This window comes from Hemiscyllium ocellatum, chromosome 50 (assembly GCF_020745735.1).
Source record: "Hemiscyllium ocellatum isolate sHemOce1 chromosome 50, sHemOce1.pat.X.cur, whole genome shotgun sequence".
Lineage (NCBI taxonomy): Eukaryota > Metazoa > Chordata > Chondrichthyes > Orectolobiformes > Hemiscylliidae > Hemiscyllium > Hemiscyllium ocellatum.
In genome coordinates, this window is record NC_083450.1 from 8,732,541 (window position 1) to 8,758,619 (window position 26,079).

The 26,079-nt window shown below is 49.9% G+C and overlaps 1 protein-coding gene across 1 annotated transcript in view; it reads right to left on the bottom strand.

Annotated features, from left to right (window-relative positions):
- Positions 1 to 2,816: 2,816 nt before the first annotated feature.
- LOC132805546 (tetratricopeptide repeat protein 24) overlaps positions 2,817 to 26,079 on the bottom strand; it is a 35,745-nt gene continuing 12,482 nt past the window's right edge. Inside the window, exons 5-9 of the mRNA XM_060820657.1 lie at positions 19,898 to 20,019; positions 13,359 to 13,478; positions 12,712 to 12,803; positions 6,859 to 7,033; positions 2,817 to 3,011 (exon numbers count right to left, since the gene is read on the bottom strand). Of these exons, the coding sequence (XP_060676640.1) occupies positions 2,817 to 3,011; positions 6,859 to 7,033; positions 12,712 to 12,803; positions 13,359 to 13,478; positions 19,898 to 20,019 (704 nt within the window). The remainder of the gene's footprint in view (positions 3,012 to 6,858; positions 7,034 to 12,711; positions 12,804 to 13,358; positions 13,479 to 19,897; positions 20,020 to 26,079) is intronic.

Sequence of the window (26,079 nt, forward strand, 5' to 3'; positions counted from 1 at the left end):
TGGGCCTCTTGCTGAGATATTTGTACCATCGATAGTCACAGGGGAGGTGCCGGAAGACTGGAGGTTGGCTATCGTGGTGCTACTGTTTAAGAAGGGCAGTAAAGACAAGCCAGGGAACTATAGACCAGTGAGCCTGACCTCGGTGGTGGGCAAGTTGTTGGAGGGAATCCTGAGGGACAGGATGTACATGTATTTGGAAAGGGAAGGACTGATTCGGGATAGTCAACATGGCTTTGTGTGGGAAATCATGTCTCACAAACTTGATTGAGTTTTTTGAAGTAGTAACAAAGAGGATTGATGAGGGCAGAGCGGTAGATGTGATCTATATGGACCTCAGTAAGGCGTTCGACAAGGTTCCCCATGGGAGACTGGTTAACAAAGGTAGATCTCATGGAATACAGGGAGAACTCGCCATTTGGATACAGAACTGGCTCAAAGGTAGAAGACAGAGGGTGGTGGTGGAGGGTTGTTTTTCAGACTGGAGGCCTGTGACCAGTGGAGTGCCACAAGGATCAGTGCTGGGTCCTCTACTTTTTGTCATTTACATAAATGATTTGGATGCGAGCATAAGAGGTACTGTTAGTAAGTTTGCAGATGACACCAAAATTAGAGGTGTAGTGGAGAGCGAAGAGGGTTCCCTCAGATTACAACAGGATCTTGATCAGATGGGCCAATGGGCTGAGAAGTGGCAGATGGAGTTTAATTCAGATAAATATGAGGTGCTGCATTTTGGGAAAGCAAATCTTAGCAGGACTTATACACTTAATGGTAATGTCTTAGGGAATGTTACTGAACAAAGGGACCTTGGAGTGCAGGTTCATAGCTCCTTGAAAGTGGAGTCGCAGGTAGATAGGATAGTGAAGAAGGCATTTGGTATGCTTTCCTTTATTGGTCAGACTATTGAGTATTGGGAGGTCATGTTGTGGCTGTACAGGACATTAGTCAGGCCACTGTTGGAATATTGCATGCAATTCTGGTCTCATTCCTATTGGAAGGATATTGTGAAACTTGAGAGGGTCCAGAAAAGATTTACAAGGATGTTGCCAAAGTTGGAGGATTTGAGCTACAGGGAGAGGCTGAACAGGCTGGGGCTGTTTTCCCTGGAGCGTTGGAGGCTGAGGCTTGACCTTATAGAGGTTTATAAAATCATGAGGGGTATGGATAGGGTAAATAGGCAAAGTCTTTTCCCTGGGGTGGGGGAGTCCACAATTAGAGGGCATAGGTTTAGGGTGAGAGGGGAAAGATATAAAAGAGACCTAAGAGGCAACTTTTTCACACAGAGGGTGGCACGTGAATGAAATGAGCTGCCAGAGGAAGGGGTGGAGGCTGGTACAATTGCAAAATATAAGAGGCATTTGGATGGGTATATGAATAGGAAGGGTTTGGAGGGATATGGGCCGGGTGCTGGCAGGTGGGACTAGATTGGGTTGGAATATCTGGACAGCATGGACTGGTTGGACCAAAGGGTCTGTTTCGATTCTGTACATCTCTATGAATCTATGATCTGCCTGTATTGCTCGCAAGACAAAACCTCTACCGTGCCTTGGTACACATGACAATAAATTCAATTCAATTCAGTTTTGGAGCACTGTGACCAGTTCAGGTCGCCCTGTTGTAGGAAGGATATTATGAAGCTGGAGAGGATTCAGAAAACATGCTGCCAGGATGACTTAAGTTATAGGGAGAGGCTGGAGAGGCTGAGATCTTTTTCACTGGAGCGCGGGAGGTCGAGGGGTGACCTTATCGAGGTTTTTAAAAACATGAGGTGCATGGATAGGGTGAATGGCAGGTGTGTTTTCCCTAGGGTGTGGGGTTTGAAGACAAGGGGGTAGGTGAGAGAAGAAAGATCTTAAAAAGGACATGAGGGGCAACGATTTCACACAGAGAGTGGTTCGCGTGTGGAATGAACTTCCAGCGGAAGTGGCGGACAGAACGTTTCAAAGACAAGTTCGATGATTAAGAAAAGTTTGGAGTGATATGGGCCATGCGCAGGCAGGTGGGCCCCTGGTTTAGTTGGGGATTACGGTCTAGGCATGGACTAGATGGATCGAAGGGTCTGTTTCAGTGCTATATGACACACAAACCGGCGGGTACCTGTTTTCCTGAGCAGGGCCGTTGCTGTAGATCCTATCCTCACGGCAGAGGTCCACATCTCCTGTCAAGACCGTAAGGCCAGCCTTCTCTTTCTCCTCCACCTCAGCCCCCTTGCGGTGCGCCTTTCCTTCGTTATCCCCGGCTCCCACCGCGCTCTCGATCTCCGCTGCTTCTGACGGGAAACAGTTTGCAAAGTCTTTCTTTTAACCTGGGTTTTGTGAAGGCTGACAATGCATTATGTCGGTGGAAACGGCGTCTATGTTATCATCCCAAGGAAACACAGTAAATAGGTGCAGGAGTAGGCCATTCGGCCCTGCACCACCATGATCTCAGTTTCCCACTCCCCGCTTTCTTTCTATTACCTCGTTGATCCCTTTGTCTGCAAGGACCAAGTCCAGTTCCCTCTTGAATATATCTAATGAACTGGCACCAACAGCTTCCTGTGGGGGAGAATTCCACAAGTTCATAACTCTCTGAGTGAAGACACTCTTCCTCATCTCAGTCCTTAATGGTTTACCCCTTATTCTGAGACTGTAACCCCCCTAGTGCCCAACATTGGGAAAATTCTTCCTGCATCTAGCCTGTCCAGGCCCATCAGGATTTTATATGTTTGTCCGCGATCCCCCCCTCACATTTCTAAACTCCAGTGAGTACAAGCCCAGTCGATCCAATCTTTCCTCATCTGTCAGTCCTGCCATCCCGGGAATCAGTCTGGAGCACCTTCACCGGACTTCCTCAATAGCAAGATTGTCCTTCCTCAGACCAGGAGACCAAAACCGCAGACAACACTCGCGGTGTGGCCTCACCAAAGCCTGGTACACCTGCAGCAAGCTCACCAGGAGGCCACCAAATCTACAGTATGATAACAGCGAGGGACTTTTGTTTATCGAAGTAGATAACGTGAGAGATCCAAAGTTCTTACAAAGAGGGGAAAGGCTCAAAGTTCACAGGTTTGGGGAAAAAAAAACAAGACCGGGATTATACAAAGGGCTCAGTGGTTTTAGCGCTGGACTGTTAATCCAGGGCAAGTGAGGGACTGCAGATGCTGGAGATCAGAGCCGAAAAGTGTGGCTCTGGAAAAGCGCAGCAGGTCAGACAGTGACCGAGGAGCAGGTGAATCGGGAATATTAATCCAGAGACCCAGGTAATGTTCTGGGGACCCAGGTTCGAATCGACGGTAGAATTTGAATTCAATGAAAATCTGGAATTAAGCCTTCCAGCCTTCTCGGCCATTCAATATGATTATAGCTGACCATCCGAGTCCCCTGTCCCCCCTTTTCCCCCCGTACCTATGAACCCGAAAGTCCTTCTTGACGAAGGGGGGGAGGGGTGAAGAGTGCCTTGGAAAGAGCTTGTGGGGTTTGTTCCCAGGTTAGGTGGGGGGGCCCTATGGAGGGGAGATCGGGGAGGCTCGAAAATATGGAGTTTCAAAGAATCAGAGGTGAGCTCACTGAAACAAGACTGGGGTGGCACGGTGGCTCAGTGGTTGGCACCGCTGCCTCATGGCACTGGGGACCCAGGTTCAATTCCAGCATCTGTGTTTGTGGAGTTTGCACATTCTTCTCCTCCCCCCCACGTGTGTGTGGGTTTCTTCCGAGAGCTCCAGTTTCCTCCCACAGTCCAAAGATGTGCAGCTTAGGGTGGATTGGCCATGCTGAATTGTCCCGTAGTGCCCAGGGATGTGCAGGTTAGGGTGGATTGGCCTTGCTAAATTGTCCCATAGTGCCCAGGGATGTGCAGGTTAGGGTGGGTTGGCCATGCTAAATTGTACCATAGTACCCAGGGATGTACAGGTTAGGGTGGATTGGCCATGCTGAATTGTCCCATAGTGCCCAGGGATGTGCAGGTTAGGGTGGGTTGGCCATGCTAAATTGTCCCATAGTGCCCAGGGATGTACAGGTTAGGGTGGATTGGCCATGCTGAATTGTCCTGTAGTGCCCAGGGATGTGCAGGTTAGGGTGGATTGGCCATGCTAAATTGCCCCATAGTGCCCAGGGATGTGCAGGTTAGGGTGGATTGGCCATGCTGAATTGTCCCGTAGTGTCCAGGGATGTGCAGGTTAGGTGCATGAGGTAAGTGTAGGGTGGGGGGAATGTGTCTGGGTGGGTTACAGTTCAGAGGGTCGGTGTGGACCTGTTGGGCTGAAGGGCCTATTCCCACACTGTAGGGATTCTACTCGGACAGGGTTTGACAGGGTTGGGACTAGTCTCAGGATCAGGGGTCAGCCATTCTCTCAGAGAGGCCTGAATCCTTGAAACTCTTCGTTCTTGATGAAGGGCTTATGGTCAAAGTGTCGACTATCCTGCTCCTCGGATGCATCTAAACGGCCGTGCTTTTCCAGCACCACACATTTTGACACAATTTGAAAGGGCTTACAGGATCCTTGTGTTTATAAATATAGGCATAGAGTATTTGGTTTGATTTGTTGTTGATGTGTGTAACGAGATACAGTGAGAAGTCCTGTTTTGTGCACTATCCAGACAATTCATACCTTCAATAAGTGCATCAGGGTAATAGAATAGAATGCAAAACATAGTGTTACACCTACAGAGACAGTGCAGAGAAAGGTCAACTCTAATATGTGAGAGATCTGTTGAGGAGCTACACGGTGGTTAGCACTGCTGCCTCACAGCGCCAGGCATGCAGGTTCAATTCCTGTGACTGTGTGGAGTTTGCACAATCTCCCCGGTCTGCGTGGGTTTCCTTCAGGTGCTCAAGAATGTGCAGGCTAGGTGGGTTGGCCATGGGAAATGTGAGGTTGCTGAGATTGGGTTTGGGTGGGATGTTCTTCAGAGGGTCGCAGACTCCAAGGGCTGAATGGCCTCTGGCCACACGGTAGGGATTCAAAACGAAAAAGGTTTAGGTAGAGAGCCAGATCTGAACTTGAATGTGATGAATCCAGAACGCTATGGAGACAGGGCCGGGAGTCGGACTAGCCAGGTAACTCTTTTGGGAGCCGGTGTAGCCACAATGGGGTGAGTCACCTCCTTCCAGTTAGATGGATCGGCCATGCTAACTTGCACTGAGGTGTCCAAGGATTTGCAGGCTAGGTGGGTTAGCCATAGTAAATGCAGGAGTGCAGGGAGTGTGGTGTGAGTGAGTGTCTATGTTGGGATGCTGCGGGTTCGATGGTCTCTTTCTGCGAGGTGAAGATCATAGAATCCCTTCACTGTGGAAACAGGCCCTTTCGCCCTGTGAGTTCACACTGGCTGTTATGAAGGTGTAGAGGTGGACTGTACCTTTAGGCGAGTTGAAAAGCTAGCCAGGACTGACAAAGCACAGAGAGTCCTGAACAAGGCAACAATGTCACACCTGATCGAAACAAATAGCAGCGGATAGGTTACCATGAAACAAAAACAAATTCAAATTCAGCCAATCAGTTTAAATTATGCCCCGAGATTGGCTGTGCCCCAAGATACCAAAATCCAATCAAATTTGAATTGAGTATTTTGCTAATATTAAAATCAATAAAACAATCCGATGTATTAGGGTATAAACCAGTCATTTTGAATAGTTGGGGGGAGAACTGCCAAGGACCAACAAATGTAGACTGCTAGCTGAAAAGCTCTCTGAAAGATACCCGTCTGTAGGGAGTGCGTGCAGCAGGACATCAAGGCTGACAGGGAGAGCATTTACAGGGAAAATCTAGAAAGGAGAATTTGCAAAGCTGCCTGGTTTCGAAACATGATTCTTTTTTGTAAATCTTAATCGGGAATTTTTATCAGACTAGTATTGTAGAGTGGGAGGCAACAGGTAGGTTTAAGAGAAAGAAGTTGTAAATAGTTGTTGGTTTTAATATTCTCTGCTGGAATTAAAGGATAAAGTTGTAAATTTTTACTTTAAGTCGTGACCTCTGGGATAGTCCTTTGCCTCTTGAATTTTAACAGGTTACAGCCCGAGCTGAATCTTCTCTGTGTGGCTGGTTTAAGTTAGCAGAGGGGTTTACCCTGTGTCGTAACACCGATCCTCCACAGAGTAACCCACCCAGACCCATTTCCCTGTCCTATTATCAGATGTTTACCCCTGACTAATGCACCTAACCTACACACCCCTGGGCACTACGTGACAATTTAGCATGGCCAATCCACCCTACCTGCACATCCCTGGGCACTACGGGACAATTTAGCACGGCCAATCCACCCTAACCTGCACATCCCTGGGCACCACGGGACAATTTAGCAATTCCAATCCACCCTAACCTGCACATCCCTGGGCACTATGGGACAATTCAGCACGGCCAATCCACTCTAGCCTGCACATCCCTGGGCACCACGGGACAATTTAGCATGGCCAATCCACCCTAACCTGCACATCCCTGGGCACTACGGGACAATTTAGCATGGCCAATCCACCTCAATATGCACATCCCTGGGCACTATGGGAAAATTTAGCATGGCCAATCCAACCTAACTGCACATCCCTGGGCACTACGGGACAATTTAGCATGGCCAATCCACCCTAAACTACACATCCCTGGGCACTACGGGACAATTTAGCATGGCCAATCCACCCTAACCTGCATATTTTTGGATGGTGGGAGGAAACCGGAACCGCTGAGCCACTTCGCCGCCCCAAGATCCTAGTATGAGTTGCGTCATGTCACAATCCAATGATTCTGCGGGCCGAAAGGCCACCTGCGTGTGCTGCACTGGCCTGACGGTTCTGCACGAGTGCGGCTCTCAAACTGAAAGCTGTGACAGGTCCCATCCCGTTAGGCAGCAATCCCGGTTTTAAAAAGTGAAGGAATGGCGGTGCCCGCCTCACCTGCGGCTGCTCCTTACCTGCCAGGTCCCCGCTGAGCGAATTCTCGGTGTCTGCGGCAGAGGTGCCTGGGCCTGCAGGTCCTCGTGAAGTGAACCCATCCTGGCAGCTTCCCCGCTGGACCTGCTGTGTTCTCCGGTAGCTGGAGGGCTCGGGGGCTGTTCGGTTCTCCCCCTGTCTGCTCAGGAACAGAGGTGCAGGGGAGAAACATTGGTTGGAGCATTCACCGCACGCGCACCCCTCCTCTGCCCTCTTCTCTAACACTCGCCCTGCTCCACCTTGGGCCTATCATGTTTGGATAATACCGAAGGTCCAGCTCAAGGAAGCGAGAGCTCCTATCTCGTCTGATTCCGCGGGGAGAAAGTGAGGACTGCATGCTGGAGACTAGCGTCAAAATGTTAAAAATCACACAGCAAAGGGTTATGGTCCGACTGGTCAAACCTGTTGGACTCTAACCTGGTGTCGTATGATTTTTTTAACTAGTCCAACACCGGTATCTCCAAATCAGCGTCAAAAAGTGTGGTGCTGGAAAGGCACAGCATCCGATGAGCAGGAGAGTCGACGTTTGGAGCGCAAGCCCTTCACACGTTCCTGATGAAGAGTTTATGCTCGAAATGCTGACTCTCTTGCTCCTTGGATGTTGCCTGACCGGCTGTGCTTTCCAAGCACCACACGTTGTGACTTTGTTTGACTCTGCAGGGCTGCTCGCTGTAAAGGGTTTGGGAGTTCAGAACGAGAGGGGCATTGGTTTAGGGTGAGAGGGGAAAGATATAAAAGAGACCTAAGGGGCAACGTTTTCACACAGAGGGTGGTGCGTGTATGGAATGAGCTGCTCGAGGATGTGGTGGGCACTCGTACAACCTGGATGGGGACATGAATAGGAAGAGTTTCGAGGGATATGGGCCGAGTGCTGGCAAGTGGGATTGGATTAGGTTAGGACATCCTGTAGGCATGGACGAGTTGGACCGAAGGGTCTGTTTCCGTGCTGTACATCTCTCTGACCCCTATGGCTGAAAGGCCTCCTGTCCTACGTCAGTCTCACTGAGCTCGTCTGTTTTTCGGATTAGAGTGTGGAATGGGAGAGTTAATGTTGGCATTGACAATTATTCTGTACTTGTCTTTATATTTCCCTGCTCTGGCTGTGTTATGTAAATGTTTCAATAATGAACAGTTTTAATAGTCTTTTTGTAAAAGGTGGTTTCCCACCCACTCTGGTCGACAGGACCCTCAACTGCATCCGTCCCATCGCCCGTGCTCCCTCCCTCCCTTGCCACCCCCCTCCCCCTTCCCATCGCTGACAACAGCGTGATCGGGTACCCCTCGTCCTCACTTTCTGTCCCAGCAGCCTCTGCGCTCAAAGAATCATTCTCTGCCATTTCAGACAACTCCATCACCAAACACATCTTGCTCTCACTACCAATGTCCTCATTTGGCAGGGATCGTTGCCTCCAGTTCGTTCTACAACCACCGACACCAGCCCCGTCCCGTCCGCTGCATCTTCCCCTGTAACCACAGAAGGAGCAACACCTGCCCCTTCCACTCCTCCCTGCCCACCACCCAAGGGCCTGAACCAGGTGAAGCAACATTTCATCTGTACCTCCTCCGATCTTGTGTATTGTATTTGTGAACCCAATGCACATTGGAGAAACCAATCGCAGACTGGGTGACCACTTTGCGGAACACCTCCAGTCTTGAAACCCCAGGTGGCTTCACATTAGTGGCTATTCCATCAGTACTTTGAGAATGGTTTTAATTCAGCTACGCAGAGCGTGACTCGCTCAGGGCACTGTCTTTGAGTAGGCCTGTGATGATATCATGTACGTTTTGAGTTAAGTGCTAAAGTAATGCATAATTGTGCCAATAGGGAACATTGTGTGCAGTTCTGGTCTCCTTCCTATTGGAAAGATGTTGTGAAACTTGAAAGGGTTCAGAAAAGATTGACAAGGATGTTGGAGGGTTTGAGCTACAGGGAGAGGCTGAACAGGCTGGGGCTGTTTTCCCTGGAACGTCGGAGGCTGAGGGGTGACCTTATAGAGGTTTACAAAATTATTAGGGGCATGGATAGGGTAAATAGGCAAAGTCTTTTCCCTGGGGTGGGGGAGTCCAGAGCTAGAGGGGCATAGGTTTAGGGTGAGAGGGGAAAGATATAAAAGAGACCTAAGGGGCAACTTTTTCATACAGAAGGTGGTACGGGTATGGAATGAGCTGCCAGAGAAAGTGGTGGAGGCTGGTACAATTGAAAATGCGTTGCTGGTTAAAGCACAGCAGGTCAGGCAGCATCCAAGGAATAGGAAATTCGACGTTTCGGGCATAAGCCCTTCATCAGGAAGGGTTCCTGATGAAGGGCTTATGCCCGAAACGTCGAATTTCCTATTCCTTGGATGCTGCCTGACCTGCTGTGCTTTAACCAGCAACGCATTTTCAACTGTGATCTCCAGCATCTGCAGACCTCATTTTTTACCCGAGGCTGGTACAATGACAACATTTAAAAGGCATTTGGATGGGTATATGAATAGGAAGGGATATGGGCCGGGTGCTGGCAGGTGGGACTAGATTGGGTTGGTATATCTGGTCGGCATGGACGGGTTGGGCCGAAGGGTCTGTTTCCGTGCTGTACATCTCTATGACTCTATTTCACAGCTGGCCCTTGTGAGACGTGTCGTGTGTAGCTGAACTGAGCGGAACCAGTACTGAATCATAGAATCATGGAATCCCTACTGAAAACAAAGGCTGGAGATTACAGTGGGTCAGACAGCACCCCGTGCAGAGAGAGAGAGAGCAAGCTGAAGTGAACTGTGGAAGGGTAGGGTGCAGGGTGCTGACGGAGAAAACAATTTGATGGTTCAGATTAAGTGATCGGAAAGTGAGAACGGCAGAACAATGGTGAGTCTCCCTGCCAGGCATGAAAGGACAGGCAGGAGGCTGGAAGAACACAGCAGGCCAGGCAGCGTCAGGAGGTGGAGAAGTTGACGTTTCGGGTGTAATCCTTCTTTAAGGCCTGAAATACCGACTTCTCCACCTCCTGGAGCTGCCTGGCTCCCTGTGTTCTTCCAGCCTTCTGCTTGTCTACCTTGGATTCCAGCATTTGTCTCTACCCAGACCTGAAAGGACAGACAGTCCTGCTTGGACGGGAGGGGAGGGAAAAGAGGATATGATAACAAGCTAAAAGAAAGGGAAGGAATGGGAGCTGGTTCACAATTTGAGGGTGTTGAACTCGGTATGAAGTGCAGAAGACTGTAACGTGCCTGGTCTGAAGATGAGAAAATGCTCTTCCAGTTTGCGTTGGGATTCACTGGAACACTACAGCATGCAGAGGACAGACACACCATAGACTCATAGTGACGTACAGCACAGAAACAAACCCTTTGGCCCAACCCGTCCATGCCGACCAGATATCCCAGCTCAATCTAGTCCCACCTGCCAGCACCCGGCCCATATCCCTCCAAACCCTTCCTATTCATGTCCCCATCCAGATGCCTTTTAAATACTGTCATTGTACCAGCGTCCACCACATCCTCTGGCAGCTCATTCCATACACGTACCACCCTCTGTGTGAAAATGTTGCCCTTGGGTCCCTTTTATATTTTCCCCTCTCACCCTAAACCTATGCCCCCTCTAGTTTTGGACTACCCCACCCCAGGGAAAAGATGTTTATCCTATCCATGTCCCTCATGATTTTATAAACCTCTATAAGGTCACCCCTCAGCCTCTGATGCCCCAGGGAAAACAGTCCCAGCCTGTTCAGCCTCTCCCTGTAGCTCAAACCCTCCAACCCTGGCAACATCCTTGTAAATCTTTTCTGAACCCTTTCAAGTTTCACAACATCCTTCCAATAGGAAGGAGACCAGAACTGCACAGAATATTCCAACAGTGGCCTAACCAGTGTCCTGTACAGCCGTAACATGACCTCCCAACTCCTGTACTCAATACTCTGACCAATAAAGGAAAGCATACCAAACGCTGCCTTCACTATCCTATCTACCTGCGACTCCACTTTCAAGGAGCTATGAACCTGCACTCCAAGGTCTCTTTGTTCAGCAACACTCCCTAGGACCTTACCATTAAGTGTATAAGTCCTGCTAAGATTTGCTTTCCCAAATTTCAGGACCTCGCATTTATCTGAATTAAACTCCATCTGCCACTTCTCAGCCCATTGGCCCATCTGATCAAGATCCTGTTGTAATCTGAGGGAACCCTCTTCGCTGTCCACTACACCTCCAATTTTGGTGTCATCTGCAAACTTACTAACTGTACCTCCTATGTTAGAGAAAACAAAAGCTGCAGATGCTGGAATCCAAGGTAGACAAGCAGGAGGCTGGAAGAACACAGCAGGCCAGGCAGCATCAGGAGGCAGAGTGGTCGACATTCCAGGTGTAACCCTTGTTCAGGACTGGAGAAGGGTCACAGCCGAAACATTGACTTCTCCACCTGCTGACGCTGCCCGGCCTGCTATGTTCTTCCGGCCTTCTCCACTGAGGACAGACATGTGGCCATGCGAGCAGGACACTGTGTTAAAGTGATGGGCTATGGGAAGGTCAGAGTCCCGCAAAGCGATCACCCAGTCTGCGATTGGTTTCTCCAACGTGCATTAGGTGCAGTGAACACACTACACAAGATTGGTGGAGGTACAGGTGAAATGTTGCTTCACCTGGTTCAGGCCCTTGGATGGTGAGCAGGGAGGAGTGGAAGGGGCAGGTGTTGCACCTTCTGCGGTTACAGAGAAGGTGCAGTGGACGGGGCGGGGATGGTGTCGGTGGAGAAGCCGCCTGGGGTTTCAAGATGGTGGCTCAGTGGTTAGCACTGCTGCCTCATGGCACCAGGGACCAGGGTTGATTCCACCCTTGGGGCGACTGTCTGTGTGGAGTTTGCACATTCTCCCCATGTCCTCCATGGGGTTTCCTCCAGGTATTCCGGTTTCCAAAGTTGTGCAGGTTAGGGTGGATTGGCCATGCTAAATTGTCTCATAGTGCCCAGGGATGTGCAGGTTAGGGTGGGTTGGCCATGCTAAATTGTCCCATAGTGCCCAGGGATGTGCAGGTTAGGGTGGATTGGCCATGCTAAATTGTACCGTAGCGCCCAGGGATGTGCAGGTTAGGGTAGATTGTCCATGCTAAATTGTCTCGTAGTGCCCAGGGATGAGCAGGTTAGGGTGGATTGGCCATGCTAAATTGTCCCCGTAGTGCCCAGGGATGTGCAGGTTAGGGTGGATTGGCCATGCTAAATTGTCCCGTAGTGCCCAGGATGTGCAGGTTAGGGTGGATTGGCCATGCTAAATTGTCCCGTAGTGCCCAGGGATGTGCAGGTTAGGGTGGATTAGCCCTGCTAAATTGTCCCGTAGTGTCCAGGATGTGGATTGGCCATGCTAAATTATCCCATAATGCCCAGGGATGTGTAGGTTAGGGTGGATTGACCATGCTAAATTGTCCCATGGTGCCCAGGGATGTGTAGGTTAGGGTGGACTGGCCATGCTAAATTGTCCTGTAGTGTCCAGGGATGTACAGGTCAGGTGAAGTGGTCGTGCTAGATTGCCCATGGTGTTAGGTGTATAAGTCAGAGGGAAATGGGTCTAGGCGGGTTACTCTTCGGAGGGTCAGTGTGGACTAGTGGGGCCTGTTTCCACACTGTAGGGAATCTAATCTAATCTAGGACAAAGCATATTCCCTAAACTCCAAAGTTAGAAGTCACACAACTCCTAGTTAGGATCAGCTCTCCAAAAGTTAGTACTTCCAAATAAACCTGTTGGACTATGACCTGGTGTGTGATTTTTAACTTTGTCCACCCCAGTCCAACAGTGGCCCCTCCACAGCTAAACTCCAAATTCCACCGTACCTCGGGAGTGTGTAACACCTTACTTACTGAATTATTTGCATTTGATGCCTGTTTGTTGGTCCATGGGTGACAGGAGCGGGAGCCTTCAATGTTCGAGGGAAATTTCCAGGTAGGTACTTCTGTGAACAATGTAGATCATTAATGGTTCATCACATCAGAAACACAGACAGTGGCTAGTTAGTTTAAGACCCTGTTGCTTTGAGGAGGGGAAGAAGCATATCTTATAAAGAAAGGCAGAACTCGTACTACACAGTCCCCCCACCCCCTGCTCAGTCAAAACTAACAGCACAGAGTTAGATACAGAGAAAAGCTCGCTCTACACTGTGCACCCCAAACACTCCCAGGCAAGGGACAGCACAGGGTTAGATACAGAGTAAAGCTCTCTTTACACTGTGCCCCCCCCAAACATCCCAGGGACAGGGATAGGACAGGGTTAGATATAGAGTAAAGCTCCCTCTACACTGTCTCTCCATCCAACACTCCCATGATGGGGACAGCATGAAGTTAGGTACAGAGTAAAGCCACCTCTACATTTGTCTGCACTAAAACATTCTGCCGGTGTGAGGCAAATGGGGTCAGAGGTCCTCTGTACCATTAAGCTGAGCATTAGGAATTGGGAACTGATGCAGTGGTCTCTGAAATACAGGTGGTGTCACTGCATGTCAAACACTTACCAAAGGCATGGCGGGTGGGATACCGCTGGCGTGGGGCAACACACTGTTCAGGGACAGCTTGTACTGAATGGCATCTGTCAGTTTGTTTACAATCCTTTCCTGGGCTGACCCACTGGGTTCCTGCAGAAATATAAAAGTGGGAAGAGGAAGCAGCCTAAGATGTGAATAATCTAGCTCCCATTGCAGGGAATCACTCTGTAGTTTTGTGCTCACCTGTACGTTGCTCAGGTCCAGTTTGTACAATGTGTGCTTATTCCTGACACATTTCCCACATCACTCAGCACCCAGGGATATGGAGATTGTCCCTACTCCCTTGTAAACAACCCGTGTCGATTAATCATCGCTGGAGTTATTCAAACCTTGTCCAGTGTAAAGTTCCACATTTCTCTTGTCACTAAGAGGCACTTTGCTGAGCTTGGGTACCAATCCCTTCATGGTCTCTCTGTCTCTCTTTCTGTCCGTCTGTCTCTCTCTGTCTGTCTGTCTCTCTCTGTCTGTCTGTGTCCCTGTCTGTGTGTGTGTCTCTCTCTGTCTGTCTCTCTGTCTGTCTGTCTCTCTGTCTGCCTCTCTGTCTCTCTCTTGTCTGTCTCTCTGTCTGTCTCTCTGTCTATCTCCTTGTCTGTCTGTCTCTCTGTCTGTCTGTCTCCCTGTCTGTGTCTCTCTCTCTCTGTCTGTATCTCTGTCTGTCTGTCTGTCTCTCTCTCTCTGTCTGCCTCTCTCTCTGTCTGCCCCTCTCTCTGTCTGCCCCTCTCTCTGTCTGCCCCTCTCTCTGACTGCCCCTCTCTCTGACTGCCCCTCTCTCTGACTGCCCCTCTCTCTCTGTCTGCCTCTCTCTCTCTCTGCAGCCATCAGACTATGGCTTTGTTAGAGTTATACAGCATAGAGACAAGCTACATTAATCCCATTAACCTGTATTTGGTCCATATTCTAGTGTCCTCTGGCATTTTAAGTGCTCAATCAGATGCGTCTCTAATGTTGCGAGAGTAGCTGTCTCCACCAGCCTCTCATGAAGCACGTTCCATCCTCCTACCTCTGGGTGAATATCTTCTCTCTCAGATCTCCTGTGAACCACTTGCTCCTCAGCTAATCACTACACCCTCTGGTCTATGCAGCCTCTCCTCATAACTGAGACTTTTCATACCAGGCAATATTCTGGTGCATTTTCTCTGCATCATGCAATAATGTCCTTCCGATAGTATAGTGTCACAAAACGGTCCCTTTTTACTGAAAGCTGTTCCTTTTCTCAAGGATACTGTGTCCTTGTTTCCCCCCCGACCCCACCCAGAGGTTTGCAGTTCTGATTAGCCTGGTTTGGTACAGAGATTTAAGGGTATTGAGAGGCCTTTTGTTTATATCTAAGCAAATGAGACTTCAGGCCAAAGTGGTCATGATTTAGAAGTGACCTGTATAATGGAAGGGGAGTGGTCAGCTCTCTAGCTGAGTGATTCAGTCCAGAACTAGTTAGGAGTTCAACAGTGAGCTATGTGGAAACTCTCTCCCTCTTCTTCTGCCCTTCTAACTTCAACCTGTGAAGCATTTGTTCCATCTTTTACTGTGTTATATAAGAGGGTTTGCCTATTGGCACTCTTGTGTTTCTTAGGAACAGCACAAATCTAGTTGGATAGACTGAATTCTGGAAGGGTTCTTTATGTTTCATTGTGTAATTTTGTGAATAAATTTTTGTCTGTTTTAAAACCTGGTAGTCAACTTCGCTAACTTACTCTAGGTAACTTTCACTGTACACTTACCAAAGCAAATTGCAAAGTTATGATTAGATTAGATTTCCTACAGTGTGGAAACTGGCACTTCAGCCCAAAAGGTCCACACCGACCCTCAGAAGAGTAACCCACCCAAACCCCTTTTCCCTCTGACTAATGCACGCTACACTATGGGCAGTTTAGAGTGGCTAATTCACCTGCACATCTTTGGACTGTGGGAGGAAACCCATGCAGACACGGGGAGAATGCGCAAACTCCACACAGACAGTCGCACAAAGTTGGGATCGAACCTGGGACCCTGGTGTTGTGAGACAGCAGTGCTCATTACTGAGCCACCCCTTTGTACTGGGCTGTCTGCTTAAGAATATTTTGAGTGGTTTGACCTAGTCCAGACCAGTAACAACTAGAACTGTGCACAATATTATACCTTCTACATTGATATCCAAGTTGTGAACGTACATAATAAACAACAAGGGTCATTCTGGTAGTATACTACTTCAGGCAAGTTCCAATTACAAAAACAACCCTCCATCATCAGTCTTTGCCTCCTATTGGCAAGGCAACTTTGGATCCCATGGTCTCTTACATTTTGGGCCAGCCTTCCAATCTGAGTTCCAAGCTTGCACGTCCCACTTACCTGACAGAACAAGTAATTGGAGTCCCACGCTGTCGGAGGGTCAGGGCTGAGAGCATGGGCACTCTCAGAAGGTTGAGGCTGAGGGAGTGCCGCACTGGCAGAGGGTCGGTGCAGATGGATGTGGCACTGTTGGAGGGTCAGTGCTGGGGGAGTGGGCGCTGACAGAAGGCCAGGGCTGATGCAGGGGGCACTGTCGCAGGCCAGCACAGAGGGATGGGGCGCAGAGGGTGAGCTTGCAGCATTGGAGAGCCAGTGCTGAGGGAGAGCTGCACTGTCGGAGGGTCAGCACTGTGGGAGCACTGCACTGTCAGAGAGTCAGCGCTGAGGGAGCACTACATTGACGGAGAGGCAGCGCTGAGGGAGCATCACACTGTCGGAGGGTCAGTGCTGAGGGAGCATCACACTGTTGGGGGGTCAGCGCTGAGGGAATGCAGCACTGTCAGAGGGTCAGTGCTGAGGGAGCATCACACTGTCGGAGGGTCAGCGCTGAGGGAGCATCACACTGTTGGAGGGTCAGCGCTGAGGGAATGCGGTACTGTCGGAGGGTCAGTGCTGAGGGAGCATTGCTCTGTCGGAGGGTCAGCGCTGAGGGAGCGCTGCACTGTCAGAGGGTCAGCACTGAGGGAGCATCACACTATCGGAGGGTCAGCGCTGAGGGAGCATCACACTGTCGGAGGGTCAGCACTGAGGGAGCATCACACTATCGGAGGGTCAGCGCTGAGGGAGCATCACACTGTCGGAGGGTCAGCACTGAAGGAGCATCACACTATCGGAGGGTCAGCGTTGAGGGAGCATCACACTGTTGGAGGGTCAGCGCTGAGGGAATGCAGCACTGTCAGAGGGTCAGTGCTGAGGGAGCATTACACTGTCGGAGGGTCAGCGCTGAGGGAGCATCACATTGTTGGAGGGTCAGCACTGAGGGAATGCAGCACTGTCGGAGGATCAGCACTGAGGGAACATCACACTGTCGGAGGGTCAGCACTGAGGGAGCATCACACAGTTGGAGGGTCAGCGCTGAGGGAGGGGGCAGTATCAGAGGGTCAGTACTGAGGGAGCGGGCAATGTCGGAGGGTGAGCGCTGAGGAGTACTGTATTGTCAGAGAGTCAGCGCTGATGGAGGGAGCAGTATCGGAGGGTCAGCACTGAGGGAACACTGCTGCCTGTCCATTTGAATGCAAAATATCAGGTGGCGTTGTTTTAAAGTGGAGTGAGGGCGAAACGTTCTCAGTCAGACAGTTCTCCCCAGTGTCTGGGAATAAAACCTATTCCTCACCCCACATTAATAAAGATAGATGACATGGGTATTATCACTGTTCCTGTGCACAAATACCTGCCACATTTCCGACAATACAACACTGAGCCCATCCGAAAATGTGCTTCATTGGTTGTAAAACACATTGGGATCTTCTGTGGTTGCGAAAGGTGCTACATCAATACATATATTTTCTTTGTTGGTCCTTCAACCTTCGGTTCCTACGTCCATCAATCAGACACTGAACCAGGCCAGCCCTGTAAACACATTGGCTGCAAGAGCAGGTCAGAGGCCTGGAATTCTACGGTGCATACCTTGGCTCACGCCTCACCAAGACCAGCAAGGCATGAATCAGGAGGGTGAGGGAATACTCCCCACTTGTCTGGATGGGTGCAGCTCCAGCAACACTGGGGAATCTCGACACCATCGAGGGACAAAGCAGCCCCCACTGGATTGGCACCACAGACTACATTGGGGCAGCATGGCGGCTCAGTGGTCAGCATGGCTGCCTCACAGCGCCAGGGACCCGGGTTCGATCCCAGCCTCGGGGCGGCCATCTGTATGGAATTTGCACATTCTCCCCTCACCGTGTCTGCGTGGGTTTGCTCCAGTTTCCTCCCACAGTCCAAAGATGTGCAGTTCAGGGCGAATTGACCAAGCTAAATTGCCCATAGTGTTAGGTGCATTAGGCTGAGGGAAGTGTGTCTGGGTGGGCTACCCTTCGGAGAGTCGGTGTGGACTGGTTGGGCCGAAGGGCCTGTTTCCACACTGTAGTGGAATCTAACCACTCCCTCCACCACCGATGCTCAGTCGCAGCAGTGTATCCAAGACGCACTGCCGTGACTTGCTGAGGCTCCTCAGACAGCACCTTCCAAACGAACGACTATGACCACCTGAAATGACAGGACACCAGATACACCAGTCCCCTCCAAACCCCACCATCCCGAATGAGAATGGGCCCTCTCTTCAGCATTGCTGGGGCCAAAGATCGTGGAACTTCCTCCCCATTGGCACTGTGGCTGAACCTCCACCACTACAGGGGTTCAAGAAGGAGGCTCACCCCCACCTCTTGGCGGGTTCCCAATGCCTGTCGTGTGGACCCGGGATGGCGCCTGGATCAGGCCTGGATGGTCTGAGATCCAACCCACCCCACCCCACCCCTCCACCCCCTGCGACATCTGCAGCGATGACGAGAGCTGGGGAAGATTGAGCCAGCATGGGGAAATGGCGCCAGACAGGAGGAGATCGAGCCCTTGCAGGAAGTGGGGGTCACACCATGACTAAGCACTTCAGTAAGACTGCAATGGTTGAACTTTAAGAGACACAAAAAAAATCCCACAGATGCTGGAATCCATAGTAGACAGGCAGGAGGCTGGAAGAACACAGCAGGCCAGGCAGCATCAGGAGGTGGAGAAGTTGATGCTTCGGGTGTAACACCCCTTCAGGGTCTGAGAGCGTGGCCAAGTGGCCTAAGGTGCTGACTTCAGGTTCCAGTCTCTAAGGAGGCGAGGGTTCGAATCCCCCTGCTGCAACTTGTGCTGATACTGTCACTCCTGAAATGTCAACTTCTCCACCTCCTGGTGCTGCCCTGGTTGCTACCCTGCTTCATTTCATTATTTAATACTAAGGAGGGGTGGCACGGTGGCTCAGTGGTTAGCACCAGGAAGCTGGGTTCGATTCCAGCCTTGGGCGACTGTCTGTGTGTGAGGATTTTGCACATTCTCCTCCCTGTGTCTGTGTGGGTTTCCACCAGGTGCTCTGGTTTCCTCCCACAGTCCAAAGATGTGCAGGTTAGGGTGGATTGGCCATGCTAAATTGTCCCATAGTGCCCAGGGATGTGCAGGTTAGGGTGGATTGGCCATGCTAAATTGTCCCATAGTGCCCAGGGATGTGCAGGTTAGGGTGGATTGGCCGTGCTAAATTCTCCCATAGTGCCCTGGGATGTGCAGGTTAGGGTGGATTGGCCATGCTAAATTGTCCCATAGTGCCCAGGGATGTGCAGGTTAGGGTGGATTGGCCATGCTAAATTGTCCCATAGTGCCCAGGGATGTGCAGGTTAGGGTGGATTGGCCGTGCTAAATTGTCCCGTAGTGCCCAGTGATGTGCAGGTTAGGGTGGATTGGCCATGCTAAATTGTCCCATAGTGCCCTGGGATGTGCAGGTTAGGGTGGATTGGCCATGCTAAATTCTCCCATAGTGCCCAGGGATGTGCAGGTTAGGGTGGATTGGCCATGCTAAATTGTCCCATAGTGCCCAGGGATGTGCAGGTTAGGGTGGATTGGCCATGCTAAATTGTCCCGTAGTGCCCAGTGATGTGCAGGTTAGGGTGGATTGGCCATGCTAAATTGTCCCATAGTGCCCTGGGATGTGCAGGTTAGGGTGGATTGGCCATGCTAAATTCTCCCATAGTGCCCAGGGATGTGCAGGTTAGGGTGGATTGGCCATGCTAAATTGTCCCATAGTGCCCAGGGATGTGCAGGTTAGGGTGGATTGGCCATGCTAAATTGTCCCATAGTGCCCAGGGATGTGCAGGTTAGGGTGGATTGGCCATGCTAAATTGTCCCATTGTGTGTTAGACAGGGGTAAATGTAGAATAATGGGGAATGTGTTTGGGCGGGAGACTCTTTGGAGGGTCGGTATGGACTTGGTTGGGCTGAAGGGCCTATTTCCATACTGAGGGATTCTAAGATTGTAATGTTTAGTTTTTAACTTTGCTACTTACTGATCTCTGCCTTGTTGTTAAGTTTTTGTACCGAGCTACTTGTACTTAAGGTGGCGCCGTGTGTGGGGTCATTGAAGACTTTTCGCTGTGCTCCTGTACTTTAGTTCTTGGGTACGTGACAATGAAGCCTAAACCTAACCTTTGCAAGGGCCGATAGATACAAGTCTGGCCCCCGACACCCACATCCACTGAGTGAATAAACAGACGTACCTGGGATTTCCCCAGAGCAGCTAGGGCCTGCTTGTAGTAAAGAATGGCTTTCTCGGGATCTCCCAGGCGAAACTTGGCAGCTCCGAGACCTTCACAAGCTTGCCACTGTCCGTGGAAATCATCTGCGCTCAGGAAAACAAAATGGGAGATGGGTTAGGATTAATTCTGGGAGACCGTAAGCCCTGAGCCTGGAAGCTGCCAGAGTCTGTTATGTCCACTTGCCACCCTCTGTACCCAATAGCTGAGAAGGAGGTCACTAGGCCCATTGTGCTTGTGATAGCCCTTTGACCATGCTAAATTGTCCCGTAGTGCCCAGGGATGTGTAGGTTAGGGTAGATTGGCCATGCTAAATTGTCCCATAGTGCCCAGGGATGTGTAGGTTAGGGTGGATTGGCCATGCTAAATTGTCCCGTAGTGCTCAGGGATGTGCAGGTTAGGGTGGATTGGCCATGCCACATTGTACCGTAGTGCCCAGGGATGTGCAGGCTAGCGTGGATTGGCCATGCTAAACTGTCCCATAGTGCCCAGGGATGTGCAGGTTAGGGTGGATTGGCCATGCTAAATTGTTTCATAGTGCCCAGGGATGTGCAGGTTAGGGTGGATTGGCCATGCTAAACTGTCCCATAGTGCCCAGGGATGTGCAGGTTAGGGTCAATTGGCCATGCTAAATTGTTTCATAGTGCCCAGGGATGTGCAGGTTAGGGTGGATTGGCTATGCTAAATTGTCTCATAGTGCTCAGGGATGTGCAGGTTAGGGTGGATTGGCCATGCTAAATTGTCCCTTAGTGCCCAGGGATGTGCAGGTTAGGGTGGATTGGCCCTGCTAAACTGTCCCATAGAGCACAGGGATGTGAAGGTTAGGGTGGATTGGCCATGCTAAATTGTCTCATAGTGCTCAGGGATGCACAGGTTAGGGTGGATTGGCCATGCTAAATTGTCCCATAGTGCCCAGGGATGTGAAGGTTTGGGTGGATTGGCCATGCTAACTTGTCCCGTAGTGCCCAGGGATGTGCAGGTTAGGGTGGATTGGCCATGCTAAATTGTCCCACAGTGTCCAGGGATGTGCAGGTTAGGGTGGATTGGCCATGCTAAATTGTCCCGTAGTGCCCAGGGATGTGAAGGTTAGGGTGGATTGGCCATGCAAAGGCTTCTGGACAGCAATTTGGTGCTCGCTTGGACTGGCTTTTGGTTGGGACACCGTAGCAAAGGTAGGTACTGAAGGAGTTGGCGTGGAATTCCCCAGTGTTGATTTCCTCAAATTGGCATTCTCTCCCCCCCCCTCAAGAAAGCGATTGATGGAATGTTTTCAAGGGGCTACGGGCACAGTTCTGAGGGCTCTAGGAATCAAAGTTTATGGGGAGAAAGTGGGAAGAGGTCACTGGTTTGGGTGATCAGACATGCTCACATATAATGGCAGGGCAGGCTTGAAGGGCTGAAAGGCCAACTCCTCCTTCTACTTTCTATGCCTAATGTCAAATACAACTCATCCCTGACCTCAGCTCTTTCTCCATATGTTCGAGTTTCACATATGATCGGGGATAGTCAACATGGCTTTGTGCGTGGGAAAAGGAGTCCCACTAACTTGATTGAAGAAGTAACAAAGAGGATTGATGAGGGCAGAGCAGTGGACATGATCTATATGGATCTCAGCAAGGCATTCGATAAGGTTCCCCATGGGAGACTGGTTAACAAGGTTAGATCTCATGGAATACAGGGAGAACTCGCCATTTGGATACGGAACTGGCTCAAAGGTAGAAGACAGAGGGTGGTGGTGGAGGGTTGTTTTTCAGACTGGAGGCCTGTGACCAGTGGAGTGCCACAAGGATCTGTGCTGGGTGCACTGCTTTTCATCATTTATATAAATAATTTGGGTGTGAACATAGGAGGTGTGGTTAGTAAGCTTGCAGATGACACCAAAATTGGAGGTGTAGTGGACAGTGAAGAAGGTTACCTCTGGGTACAACGGGATCATGATCAGATGGACCAATGGACTGAGGAGTGGCAGATAGAGTTTAATTCAGATAAATGCGAGGTGCTGCATTTTGGGAAAGCAACTCTTAGCAGGATTTATACACTTAATGGTAAGGTCCTAGGGAGTGCTGCTGAACAAAAAGACCTTGGAGTGCAGGTTCATAGCTCCTTGAAAGTGGAGTCACAGGTAGATAGGATAGTGAAGAAGATGTTTGGTATGCTTTCCTTTATTGGTCAGAGCACTGAGTATAGGAATTGGGAGGTCATGTTGCGGCTGTACAGGTCATTGGTTAGACCACTGATGAAATACTGTGTGCAATTCGTCTCCCTTCTATCGCAAGGATGCTGTGAAACTTGGAAGGGATCAGAAAAGATTTACAAGGATGTTGCCAGGGTCGAAGGTTTGAGCTACAGAGAGAGGCTGAATAGACTGGGGCTGTTTTCCCTGGGAGCATCAGAGACTGAAGGGTGACCTTGTAGAAGTTTATAAAATCATGAAGGGCATGGATAGGGCAAATAGACAAGGTCTTTTCCCCAGGGTAGGGGAATCGAAAACTAGACGACATAGGTTTAAGGTGAGGGGAAAAGATTTAGAAGGGATCTAATGTTTTCATGCAGAGCGTGTATGGAATGAGCTGCCAGAAAAAGTGCTGGAGGCTGGTACAATTACAACATTTAAAAGGCATCTGGATGAGGATATGAATAGGAAGGGTTTAGAGGGAAATGGGCCAAATGCTGGCAAATGGGAGTAGATTACAGTTGGTTAGGATATCTGGTTGGCATAGATGAATTGGACCAAAGGGTCTGTTTCTGTGCTGGACATCTCTATGTCTCTGTGGCAACTTCGGACCAATCCGTCTGGGCCTTGCATCTTGGCCTCCTCTGTCTGTCATCTGAAAGTCTCCTTTGTCACACCCCCTTGGACAGGAGCTCCCGACGCCCCCCAAAGCCCCCCCACCATTGACAAGGAGTGTGATGGAATACTCCCCAATTGCCCTTGGATGGGTGCAGCTCTGACAACACTCGAGAAGCTCGACACTGTTCAGGGTAAAGCAGCCAACTTGATCGAATCACATGATCAAGTCTTCAAACCCCCCCCACCTCCCACCCCTCCCCGATGCTCAGTCGCAGCAGTGTGTATCATCTACAAGACTACGAGGCTCCTTAGACAGCGTATTAGCTAAAAGTGTATGCAAGAAAGAACCGGGACTGCAAAACAATGGTAGATATCACAGGCAACTAGATAAGATGATGAGAGGGGCGGCACAGATGGAGGGGGTAGATAATGGTAAGGAAAGGATATGCCTAACAATGACCCACAGCAGGATGAGGTCAAACGGCCTTGTGAGGCCAGAAATAAGCATTTTGTCACAGAAAAGGCTGGATAAGACAAGAGATAAACAGGAGTAATGGGTCCAGGTCTTAGAGAAGTGGAGGATGTAAACAGGGGAGGAGCAATGAAATAAAAAGAAATATAGAAACCAAATTATATAAATATCGAGTATTCGTTGAATTCGGTGTGTGAGTCCCTTGCCTTGTAGACAGACAGTGGACATCACACTGTCTTGCAAGAGTAAAATAAATGACACTACTGATTCAGATCTTGTCTCAGACTGAAATTATTGAAGTGTGTGAGCTTAGTTTCTCACAGAAGTACATCGGGTGTTCCTTCAGTGTGGAAACACTGGAACTCCCTCCCTGATGGCACTGTTGGGTGTCCCTTAACCACCTGGGGGACAGTGACGGTTCAAATGGACAGCTCAAGGGGCAATTGGGAACGGGCAATTAATGCTGGCCAGTCAGTGATGCCCACATCCCATGAGTGAGTGAAGGAAAGGGCAGAGAGCCCATACAGTCAAAGGGGTGCCTGACAGGAGGTTCCTCACCCCAGGAGAGAGTCCTGACCCCTGCAGGACAAGACTGGGACTGCTCTTGCAGGAATGCTGAGACATTCACATCCAGTCAACAGCACTCTTCCCTGAACATCAGAACACAAGGATAAGGAGCAGGAGTAGGCCATCTGGGCGTTCGAGACCGCCCTGCCATTCAATAAGGTCATGGGTGATCTTTCTGTGGCCTCAGCTCCAATTACCCGCCCTCTCACCTTAACACTTAATTGTTCAAATAAAAACCTATCTTAGCTTTAAAAACGTTTACTGCAGTGGCGTCAAATATTTCACTGGGCAAGGAAGTCCATAGATTTACAACCCTCTGGGTGAAGAACTTCCTTCTCAATTCAGCCTGAAATCTACCCCCTCTAATCTGGAGGGTATGCCCTCTTGTCCTAGTTTCACCTGCCAGTGAAAAAATCCTCTCTTCATCTATCTTATCTATTTCCTTCATAATTTTAAATGTTTTGGTAAAATCTCTGTCATTCATCTGAATTCCAATGAATACAATCCCAGTCAACTCAGTCTCTCCTCATAAGCCAATCATTGCTCTGTAACTCTGACATTAACCCAGCTGTCAGTGTCATCATTTGCACTGCATGTTTAAACATGGGGTGATATGGTGGGCTCAGTGGTTAGCACTGTCATCTCACAGCACCATGGTCCCAGGTTCGATTCCAGCCTCGGGCGACTGTCTGTGTAGAGTTTTCACATTCTCCCTGTTTCCGCATAGATTTTCTCCGGGTGCTCTGGTTTCCTCCCACAGTCCAAAGATGTGCAGGTTAGGTGAATTGGCCATGCTAAATTGCCCATAGTGTTAGGTGCATTACTCAGAGGGAAATGGGTCTGGTGGGTTACTCTTTGGAGGGTTGGTGTGGACTGGTTGGGCCGAAGGGCCTATTTCCATTCTGTAGGGAATCTAATAACTGTCTGCAACACCTTATCGCAGTGGGTACAGACATCATTCTCCTTCAGAAAATCCCGCACCTCTAAGGGGATGTTGTGGGGCAGTGGCGGGGAATGCCAGCCTGTAACTCCCCATTCTGTACACGCACACACTGTGTACTGTTCCTGTACACCCCATTCTGTATCCCCACACACTGTGTACTGTTCCTGTACACCCCATTCTGTATCCCCACACACTGTGTACTGTTCCTGTACACCCCATTCTGTATCCCCACACACTGTGTACTGTTCCTGTACACCCCATTCTGTATCCCCACACACTGTGTACTGTTCCTGTACACCCCATTCTGTATCCCCACACACTGTGTACTGTTCCTGTACACCCCATTCTGATCCCCACATACACTGTGTACTGTTCCTGTACTCCCCATTCTGTATCCCCACACACTGTGTACTGTTCCTGTACACCCCATTCTGTATCCCCACACACTGTGTACTGTTCCTGTACACCCCATTCTGTATCCCCACACACTGTGTACTGTTCCTGTACACCCCATTCTGTATCCCCACACACTGTGTACTGTTCCTGTACACCCCATTCTGTATCCCCACACACTGTGTACTGTTCCTGTACACCCCATTCTGATCCCCACACACACTGTGTACTGTTCCTGTACTCCCCATTCTGTATCCCCACACACTGTGTACTGTTCCTGTACACCCCATTCTGTATCCCCACACACTGTGTACTGTTCCTGTACACCCCATTCTGTATCCCCACACACTGTGTACTGTTCCTGTACACCCCATTCTGATCCCCACACACTGTGTACTGTTCCTGTACACCCCATTCTGTATCCCCACACACTGTGTACTGTTCCTGTACACCCCATTCTGTATCCCCACACACTGTGTACTGTTCCTGTATTCCCCATTCTGTATCCCCACACACTGTGTACTGTTCCTGTACACCCCATTCTGTATCCCCACACACTGTGTACTGTTCCTGTACACCCCATTCTGTATCCCCACACACACTGTGTACTGTTCCTGTACACCCCATTCTGTATCCCCACACACTGTGTACTGTTCCTGTACACCCCATTCTGTATCCCCACACACACTGTGTACTGTTCCTGTACACCCCATTCTGATCCCCACACACTGTGTACTGTTCCTGTACACCCCATTCTGTATCCCCAAACACTGTGTACTGTTCCTGTACTCCCCATTCTGTATTCACACACACACTGTGTACTGTTCCTGTACACCCCCATTCTGTATCCCCACACACTGTGTACTGTTCCTGTACACCCCATTCTGTATCCCCACACACTGTGTACTCTTCCTGTACACCCCATTCTGTATCCCCACACACCGTGTACTGTTCCTGTATTTGCCATTGTGTATCCCCAC